Source organism: Myxocyprinus asiaticus, chromosome 8, assembly GCF_019703515.2.
Source record: "Myxocyprinus asiaticus isolate MX2 ecotype Aquarium Trade chromosome 8, UBuf_Myxa_2, whole genome shotgun sequence".
Classification (NCBI taxonomy): domain Eukaryota; kingdom Metazoa; phylum Chordata; class Actinopteri; order Cypriniformes; family Catostomidae; genus Myxocyprinus; species Myxocyprinus asiaticus.
In genome coordinates, this window is record NC_059351.1 from 47,659,344 (window position 1) to 47,669,920 (window position 10,577).

Here is a 10,577-nt window from a genome sequence, read left to right on the forward strand (position 1 = left end):
ATGTTCTGCTGGAAAACCTTGGGTCCTGGCTTTCATGTGGATGTTACTTTGACACGCACCACCAACCTAAAGATTGTTGCAGACCACATACACCCCTTCATGGCAACAATATTCCCTGATGGCAGTGACCTCTTTCAGCAGGATAATGCACCCTGCCACACTGCAAAAATTGTTCAGGAATGGTTTGAGGAACATGTCAAAGAGTTCAAGGTGTTGAATTGGCCTCCAAATTCCCCAGATCTCAATCAGATTGAGCATCTATGGGACCAAAATGTGCTGGACCAACAAGTCTGACCATGGAGGCCCCACCTCGCAACTTACAGGACTTAAAGGATCTGCTGCTAACGTCTTGGTGCCAGATACCACAGGAGTCCATGTGGAGTCCATGCCTCGACGGGTCAGAGCTGTTTTGGCGGCACGATGGGGACCTACATGATATTAGGCATGTGGTTTTAATGTTGTGGCTGATCGGTGTGTGTGTGTGTGTATGTATGTATGTATACATTATATATATATATATATATATATATATATATATATATATATATATATATATACAGTACTGTGCAAAAGTTTTAGGCACTTGTGAAAAATGTTGCATAGTGAGGATGTCTTCAAAAATAATGCCATAAATAGTTTTTATTTATCAATTAACATCATACAAAGTCCAGTAAACAAAAAAAGCTAAATCAATATTTGGTGTGGCCACCTTTGCCTTTAAAACAGCCCCAATTCTCCTAGGTACACCTGATAGAAGGTTCTTCTATCTATTTAGGCTGTCTCGATTGCTTCTGTCTCTTCATGTAATCCCAGACTGACTCGATGTTCAGTGGGGGGCTCTATGGGGACCATGCCATCTCTTGCAGAGTGCCCTGTTCTTCTATTCTAATATTTTCTATTTGCAAAAGTAATGTTTGGGAGTCTAAAATGTATTTTTCCTATTGACACACCAAAGCTGAAGATATAAATAACCATCTTAAGACAAATGTTTTTGTGAAACAAACACTTTTGCACAGTACTGTATATTGGCTGACTAGATAATCAGATGAACACGTCGGTTTACAGGTGTTCCTAATAAAGTGCTCGGTGAGTGTATATACAAGCTTTGAGGCCATCTCTATGATAGTTTACAACAACAGGCTCATTTTTAGCAGGTCTTTCTCTTCCAAGAAAACAGACCATAGATACTGATGACATCACCTCGCACTAATGGGCATATACAAACTTTTGTCCAATGAAATGCACTTTAGAATCAGCAAAGAATGTCACGCCCCACAAACCAGTTGCCTCTAGAAAATACACTGACCCAACAAAAATCTGTGCCCCTCAATAAACTGAAAATATTCGTTTACATCTGTGTGAAAACGAAACTTTCTTCTTGGCCACTCTTTTCAAACTGTTTTCAATTCCCTCGACGGATTTCTTCTAAATGTCTTCAGACATGTCATCCAGCACCACTGAATGCCCTGTGGTTGCAGCGAACTGAAAAATAACTGCTGCTTGTCTTGCAGCAGATGATGAGAGACCTAACGAACTGGCGCGTGATGATTCACTGACAGTTGGCGCGCGTGCACTTGGCAGTGTTCTGCACGTGCTGGAAGGTTGAAATGATCTCGTCTTTCACATGTAATAGTAGTTCATGTTTTTTATAGGTAGTTTTAGGAGATGTAATGTCACATGGATGAGGGAAATCAAATTCATTGTGTCATTTCAAATAATTTATTACAATATTACAACTATTACAGCAAAACTGTACTGTTTCATCAGATCATAAGATAATTATTATATTTTTATAGTGACATTAATATATGCCGAATGCTATCATAATACTTATCGGTAAGTATGTGTTCTTGCATTTTGAAATAATTGCTCTAATAATTATAATGCAATAATTAAAAACAAAGTCACAAAATAATATAATTATAACAGTTGTAAGTGAAATGGTACAGAACAAGAAATATCTATTTTAAATCATAACATTATTTTGTAACACTTTACAGTAAAGTCCAATTCATTTACATTAGTTAATGCACACACTGACCAAGATTAATAAATGCTGTAAAAATCATTGTTCATTGTTAGTTCATGATGCATTAACTAATGTTAACATATGCAACTTTTAAAAGTGATAGTTCACCCAAAAATGAAAATGCTCTCATCATTTGCTCACCCTCATGCCATCCTAGATGTGTATGACTTTCTTTCTTCTGCTTCACAAACAAAGCTTTTCAGAAGGATATCTCAGCTCTGTTGGTCCATATAATGCAAGTGGATGGTGACCAAAACTTAAAAGCTCCAAAAAGCACATAAAGGCATCATAAATGTAATCCATATGTCTCCAGTGGTTAAATGTGGTTCTGAATGTCTTCAGAAGTGATATAAGTGTGGGTGAGATACAGATCAATATTAAAATCGTTTTTTACTATCAATCTCCACTTTCACTTCTTTTGTTTTTGGTGAGTCGTGTTCTTCATGCATATCGCCACCTACTGGGCATGGAGAAGAATTTATAGTAAAAAGGACTTAAATATTGATCTATACGAAACTATTTCTTTAATGCACAAATATATTTGTATATGTACAATTAACATAACCAAGACCAATAAGTGCTGTACAAATAATGTTCATTGTTAGTTCATGTTAACTAATTGCACTAATGTTAAGGAATACAACCTTATTGTAAAGTGTTAAGAGCATGATAATGTTTAAGCATGTGTTCTTTTAAAATAATTGCTCCAAGAATTATTATCCAAAAATAATAATAATAATAAAAAAATGGTCACAATTAATTGCCACAAAATAACATGATTATACCTGAAATGGTCAAGAAGGCATTTTGCAGGACATGAAATTTATATTTGAACATAACATGTTTATAATTAAACTGATATATGCCAATGTAATAATTATATATTTTTTTCCATTAGTTTATGTCATTCTCAGACAAAATAAATGTAAAAAAAATAATCTCAAATGTGCAACAAACAGTTGCACACACAATACAAGCCCTTTTTGCTTCATCACACTACCAATGGCTACTTTTTGTTTATGGTCCATACTCTTTTTTTTTTTTTTTTTTATGGTCAACCGGTGCAATTTGCTTTCCAAAGATGCCACTGAGCTTCAGGAATGACATCTGTCATCTGATCAGCGTGCTGTCGCACAAACAGTAAATGGGCATGGAGCCAGAGTCAGACCGAACCGTCCGTTCATGGGTGGAGGAGGTGTCCCCTCCGGGAGCCTGAATGTGAAGGCCTGCATCAGACTGCTAAACATCACAAACAGCTCCATCTTCGCCAGCTGTTCTCCCATACACACCCTCCGACCTGTGACATATGGAAAAGTTTGAGTGAAGTCAACATAGTTTTGATTCCTTAATAAAGCCATTTTAGTGTACACCATCAGTTAAAAGTTTGGACACACCTGAATGATGTTTCTCATTCTCTTAAAAATCTTTTGAACTAAAGGTTTATGCTTAAATGCTTGCAATTAGTTTTGTAGACAAATAGAAATCGTGCTTACATATAAATTTCTCAAACCTGTTTAAAAACAACTTCTCATTAAGTTGAATGCACAGTGTTGTAATGCCGACAAAGGAAGCTAAAATATAAGACTGATAGATTTTTTTATTTTTACATGTTTTGGTCACTACATAATAGGAGGACTTTACTATTATTCTAAAATATGTAAAACAAAAACAAAAAGTATGTCCAAACTTTTGACTAGTACTGTATGTATACAGTAATACTGTATATATATAAAAAAAAAACCATTTTTAGACTATATTTTGTAGTTCTTAAAATATACCTATGCCAAATGGAATAAAGCAATCTTTCCTGAGCAGCTTTCCCTGTTCATCCAGGAATCGTGATGGATTAAAATCATCAGGATTTTCCCACACAGTGGGATCTCTGTGTACGGACCAGAGGTTTGGGATGATAACGGTGCCTTTAGGAATGGTGTAACCTCTGAACTCTGTGAAGAGACAAATGACAAATTAAGTTCAAGTGCTACTCAATTGTTGTAGCTTTATAATGTGTCCTCTAAAAGTATTTGGACGGTGAGACTATTTGAACAACAAAGAATCTTTAGAATTGATATAAAATATTGATTCAGGTTAAAGTCTGTTTGTTAGAGCCCATCTGCAGTTTATGGCAAAGGTTAAATTGACCTGGTCCAGTTGTATTCATTAATAATTTACTTTAGACAATCAAATAATAATCAATGGCTTCAAAACAGACCCAAACCAGAATTATTTGCATTTACATTCTAGAGACAAAAAGTCAAAAGCATTTAGCAAAAAGAAAATAAAGCTGATTTTGAGGACCATTAAAGGAATAGTTCACCCACAAATGAAAATTCTCTCATCATTTACTCACCCTCATGCCATCCCAGAGGTGTATGACTTTCATTCTTCTGCAGAACACAAACAAAGATTTTTAGAAGAATATCTCATCTCTGTAGGTCCATACAATGCAAGTGAATGGTGACTAAAACTTGCAGCTCCAAAAAGCAATCCATATGACTCCAGTGGTTTAATCCATGTCTTCTGAAGAAATCTAATCGATTTTGGGTGAAAACAGACCAAAATATAACTCCTTTTCACTGTACATCTTACCATTGCAGTCTCTAGGTACGATCATGATTTCAAGCTTGATTACACATCCGGTTGAACTGCACAACACCTCACTGATCTCGGCCAGCATCACCTTGGTCTAATGATGGACTACACTCTTAAAATGGAATACATAGACTATCAATAAATTGCCAACAAAAGCCTTCATCAGCCAACTAACAAAGGACAATGCATCTAGATGAACTTCTGCAGTTAATCCAGGATGAACTTCAAAGACATTAGTCATTAATCTTACAGTTCTTACAAAATCTTTGTTTTAAACACCGACCCTTAACACTTACTTAGTTTACTAAATGTAAACCATGACTTGCACTATACATAAATAAGTAATATTGGCATTATATTCATGCTGTTTAGCCAGAGGGGAACTGGCCCCCACAGTGAGCCTGGTTTCTCCAAAGGTTATTTTTCTCCATTAACCAACATCTTATGGAGTTTTGTGTTCCTTGCCACAGTTGCCTTCGGCTTGCTCACTGTGGTTATAAATACAATTATTATTTAATTACTTATTTTTAAACACTCTTCATAATCGTATTTAATCAAACTACACAATGATGACTAGATATTACGGTTTCATTTTCTGTTAAGGCATGATTTTCTGTAAAGCTGCTTTGAAACGATGTGTGTTGTGAAAGGCGCAATACAAATAAAAATTACTTGACATCCTAGTGCTTGACGTGTGCATAGAGTGCTAGATGGTGTAGGAAGTGTAATCGAGCTTAAAATCATGATCACCAAGGAGACTGCTGATGTAAAGGTTTATAGTGAAAAAGGAGTTACATTTTGGTCTGTTCTCATCCAAAACCGATTGGATCACTTCAGAAGATACGATTTAAACAACTGGAGTCTTTTAACTGCATTACTTATTTGCTGACTTTTATGTTCTTTTTGGAGCTTCAAAGTTCTGGTCACCATTCACTTGCATTGTATGGACCTACACATCGGAGATATTCTTCTAAAAATCTTTACTTGTGTTCTGCAGAAGAAACAAAGTCATACACATTTGGTATGGCATGAGGGTGAGTAAATGATGAGAGAATTTTCATTTTTGGGTGAACTATCCCTTTAAGATTATTTTTAGCATTGTGATATTTTTTAAGGCAGTTAAGCACTTTTGCCTCCTATATTCTCATTACTGTTATGCATTTAATGTAGTACTTTTAGATTTTTGTAATTTCCATTATTCTCAATGGTGTTAATGGAGAATGAGATTTCTGCGGTTTCTATGCGACGGATAGATGCATACAAATGCATCTATTCTTGGACTACAAACTCAGACATGTTTTGTTAGTTTTCTGGTTTGTGTGCATCTGTGTTCTGTTCTTTAGTATCACTGTGCAGACCTGTTTTTAGATAAACAAATACTGGTCTTGTGCAGTCTCAAGAACTTGCAGAGGAGAGCAACGCTCGGTCAACAGTTTCACTAAATAATACATTAGTTGGTTTCTCACCAAATCTTATCATATGTTTTCATAACAATCCTGAGTCCCATAGAATAATTTATTAGACTTCTGAATTATACTTTTGCATCCTTTTGAAGCTTGAAGAGGTGGTCACCATAAACTGCCATTGTATGACATCACTGTGCACAACATTTTTTTCAATTTCTCCCTTTGTGTTAAGAAAAAGAAAGAAAGTCATATTGGGTTTTAACAACACAGGGGTGAGTAAGCAATTACTGAATTAACTATCACTTTAAATATATGAAACCCCGAAAAATTTCAAAGAAACAAGATAACATTGCCAGAACTAGTGGTTATATTCCATTTGGAAGCCAATTTAACTTCTATATTTTTCTGCAAAAGGCCAAACCTCACCTGGTTTGACTTCCTCACCTGTAGTTTCAGAAGCCATGTGGGGTATTGACAGTGGTACCACTACAGTCATTCTCTGTACTTCCATGATAGTAGCTTCTGTGTATGGCAAACTGCCCTTGTCTGCTAGAGACGGGACTCTCCCAGACCCCACCACTCCACCGATCTCCTGTTGAACTTTTTCTGAGGGAACATAGAACAAAGTCATATAACATGATTATTGAAAATCAACTGAGAAGAATTCTGTCATTATTTACTCACCATCATGTTGTTCCAAACTTGTTTGCTGTAATTTTTTCAGTGTAGCGTACAAGGTGAATAAATGAAGAATGTTCATGCAGCTCTTTTCCATTCCAAAAAGGACCAAAAACATCTAAAATTATCATTAAAGTAGTCCATATGACATGTGAATTATATTCCAAGCCTTCTGAAGTCATATAATACACTGTAAAAAGTGGTAACCTGCAATTATTACCTTAAGGAGATATTTCTACCTGATCTAACCCTTAAAATTGGTTTTGTTGGTGTATCCTTATGTAGTCGAGATGATTCAGACAGAAGTAGCATTTAATAATATTTTTTATATATAGTATATATAATTATTTTTACGTTAATTAAACCATTTAATTTAGACATTAGGCAATTTTTTTCAGTTACCACTTATTTCAATGTAGTTTTGCATGATTAAAATTGAATTGCTGTTATTCAGCTTTAAATCAAATATATCGCAGTTAGGCGTGTTGCATCGGGTTTGACGTCAATTATTTCATAAGACAAGAACAAGAACCAATGACGTTTAATGTGCCATAGATGCCATACAGTATTTAATTTTAAAGCTGTAGAAGATTATCAGTGGATAATGACCTGTACTGTATGACTTCAGAAGACTTGGAATATAGCACACAGGCCATATGGCATCTTTTATGTTTGTTTTTTGTTGTTGTTGTCCTTTTAAACAGACATGGTCAATATGAACGGCTGCTGTGATCTTAGGTTCTTAAAAATTCTCCTTTTGTGTTCCACGGACAAAATAACAGCATACGGGATTGGAACGACATAAAGGTAAATAGTTCACTATAAGTAAAAGAATTATGCATTTTAAACCACAAATTTAGATTGCTAACTCAATATCATTCACTTTTAGCTTAAATTATAATTGTCAATTATATATTGCTGAATTGCTAATATTTGATTATTGCAGTGTCAATATTATTAAATGCATGTGCATCTACCTTGCACATCAGGATACAAGCACATATACAGTATACTCCATAGCACGCTATTAGTGGTAGTATCAGTGCCTGCAATGAAGAGGTCTCCAATGATGTAGAAGAGATCGTCCTCAGAAAACATGCTCTTTTCTGAGCTTGTACCTGCCGCTTGCTGGGCCAGCATCTCCACCAGATACATATCTATGAAATCTCTGGGATTCTCTGGATCCAGTGTGGCCCTGTGCCTCGCAATGATTTTCTTCAAGAACGCTGTGATATCAAGCTCCACGCGCCGCAGCTCCTTGAAAACACCGCAGGGCAGGTAGTAGAGCCAGGGAAAGATGTTGATCAGCAAAATGGGGCTGCTGACGCTAATCTCCAATCCATGAGCCATGAGATCCAACATGGTTCGAAACTCCTGGTCCTGGTGATGGAAACGCTGCCCCAGACTCATTAAGGAGATGACGTTGGAGACAGCATTGCTGATTAGAGGGGTTAGATTGACACCAGAAGCCCCTGCTTTCTTAGTTAGACTCTGCAGCTCTGTTTTAATCATGGTCAGGCCTTCATGAATACATGGCTCCAGACTCAGCTTACCGAAGCCAAAGCTGCGGAGAGTGCTGAGACAGAATTTACGGTTTGTCCTCCACAGGGGACCGTAGGGTGCAAACACAATCCCTGTGAACAAGATACCGTTTAAAAAGCTCTGGTATTCGACAATGAAATGTTACTGCTTTTTTATTTTCATCAAGAGATGCAATAATTGTTTTGTAATAAAGTTCATATTGAATTTTTATCCTTTGGATACATGCATACAGGCTTAGACATGTGAAAATTGTATTGTATTGAATTTTATTGTATGCAATTCTAATCTGCACTGTTTTATTCTATTCTATTCTGCACTGTTCTTTTGGAAGCTTAAATGGGAAGAAGTTTTTTATAAAGTTTATATTGCACTTTTATTCTATGATCATCAAATGGAATTAATATTGTGTTTTATAGTATGTTGCTCTTGGATGTACTGTTTGTAACCAGATCCAGACATGTGAGTATTTAATTATATTCTGTTCAGTTCTACTCTATTGTATTTTGTTCTGCTCTGTTTTTGGAAGCTTCACAAGAATAATTTTGTATAAAGTTTATTTTGAACTTTTACTCTATGATAACTACAATATTGCACATTATATCCAGTATGCTCTTGGATATGCATGTAACCAAGCCCAAAAATTGAACTATTCTACTCTATTCAATTCTACTTTATTCTGTTCTGCACTTCCATTCTATTCTATTCTATACTGTACAACTCTGTTTTTTGTAAGCTTAAAAAGAATCATTTTGCAATAAATTTGAAACAGATTTTTTATTCTATGATCCCTAATACAGAGTCAATAGTCTTTATTACATTCAGTATGTTGCTCTTGGATGTATGTATACAGACCCAGACATTTGATTATTCTATTCAATTCTAATTAATTCTATTTTGTCTTGCACTGTTCTATTCTACTTAAAACTATTCTGTTTTATTCTCTTCAGGAATATTTAAATGATAATAATAATAATCTTGTAATAAAATGTATATTGAAGTTTTATTCTATGATGCCCAGTGTGGAATCAATATTCTGTATTACATCCAGTATGTTGCTCTATTATACTCGCTTCTGGATTCTGTACTATTTTATTCTATTATGACATGCAGCAGTCTTTATCTATGACTTGTGTTTTACCTTTCCTCTTCGTTATAATAGTTATAAGGGGTATTTCTGGTCTGTCTGAAAAGGCGTCCGCGTGGTTTGACAGTGCGTCCCGAACAGCGTCATATCCCGTCAGCACCACGATGAGCTGAGGTCCAACAAAGATACTGAAGATGTTCCCATACACTTTGGCCATCTCCGTTAGTCCGGCTTGAGGCGACAGTGGGTTTGCGTCCCTTTTCCTCAACTCTTCGGGATTGTGTCCGAATCGTCTTAAAATAAACGAAGGCACGAGGAAGCCCCCGAAGTTGCCCACGACGGGCCATGGTTTTGGACCCGGAGGGATGTTCGCGTATCTTGTATTGCTTTGACACCGTTGCAGCACATAGAAAACAAGCACAAACACAGTCAGGGCCAAGAGGTTTGCAGCAGAAAACACATTTGTTAGATGTATCTCCTGCCACAGCTGACGCAGCACACCGTCCATGATTATTGCCCTAATCAAATAAACCGAATCCCGAAACAGAAAACATAGTTCCTCTTGATCAATACTTGTTTGGTGCTGATCACACACATTTTCTTCCTCTGTTGTTGCGTTTCGAACGACATGGGTTGGGCGTATTGTTTTTCATTGGATGAAAGGAGCACGGCGATAGATGATTGGTGAATCAACCGATGACGTAAAATATGGGTGGGTAAAAGTGATCCAATTAGAACAGAAAGCTGCAGCAAATGTGCACGTGATGGCAAGTGACGCTCTCACTTCACTTTTTAATGTTTCTTTCACGTGTGTATAAGAGTCAATACAAACCTAAAAAATGTGCTTCATGTGGTAAATGATCTGGTTACTTAATCTAAGTAATATTATGATCATGTTCAGATTGTTGAACAATAAAAAGTTGAATTACAATATATTGTAATTCAACTTTTTATTGTTCAACAATAATATATGATCATAATATATATATATATATATACAACAGTTAGTTCCGGCCCTCGAATCTGATTGGACGAGAGAAGTTCCATGAGCACTGATGGTCTCACACCATCAGCACTCGGACGCTTCACTGTGTGTGTATCACTCCGCTTGTGTTCGTGCCGTTCTAAACTAAAGTGTAAGAGCAGGGCATATGTGTTAAGAGCTATCTGTCTCTTTACATTTAATATTGTGACATTACAAATTTTAGCTAGCAGGTGGAGGCAAAAGAGCATTTTTGTGTGTAAT

General features: G+C 36.1%; 1 protein-coding gene across 2 annotated transcripts; it reads right to left on the reverse strand.

Annotated features, from left to right (window-relative positions):
• Positions 1-1,671: 1,671 nt before the first annotated feature.
• Positions 1,672-9,949, reverse strand: LOC127445400 (cytochrome P450 2U1-like). Of its 2 annotated transcripts, none has more exons than XM_051705450.1 (5): positions 9,386-9,949; positions 7,752-8,339; positions 6,472-6,633; positions 3,808-3,975; positions 1,672-3,326 (listed from the first exon to the last, which is right to left on the reverse strand). In XM_051705450.1, the coding sequence occupies exons 1-5, from the start codon at positions 9,837-9,839 to the stop codon at positions 3,148-3,150; spliced, it is 1,551 nt and encodes a 516-aa protein (XP_051561410.1). In that variant the 5' UTR covers positions 9,840-9,949; the 3' UTR covers positions 1,672-3,147. The 2 variants fall into 2 exon arrangements, with proteins under 2 accessions (XP_051561410.1, XP_051561409.1); XM_051705449.1 differs by having other exon boundaries at positions 1,675-3,326; positions 7,683-8,339.
• Positions 9,950-10,577: the final 628 nt, after the last annotated feature.

Bases quoted from the DNA above. Each gene is read 5' to 3' on its own strand.
- LOC127445400 (XM_051705449.1), bottom strand. From the start codon at position 9,839: ATGGACGGTGTGCTGCGTCAGCTGTGGCAGGAGATACATCTAACAAAT. The intron at 6,634-7,682 runs GTAGATGCACAT...ATGTTCCCTCAG, and splicing joins CTTGTATCCTGATGTGCAAG to AAAAAGTTCAACAGGAGATC. The intron at 3,327-3,807 runs GTATATTTTAAG...CATATGTCACAG, and splicing joins CTTTATTCCATTTGGCATAG to GTCGGAGGGTGTGTATGGGA.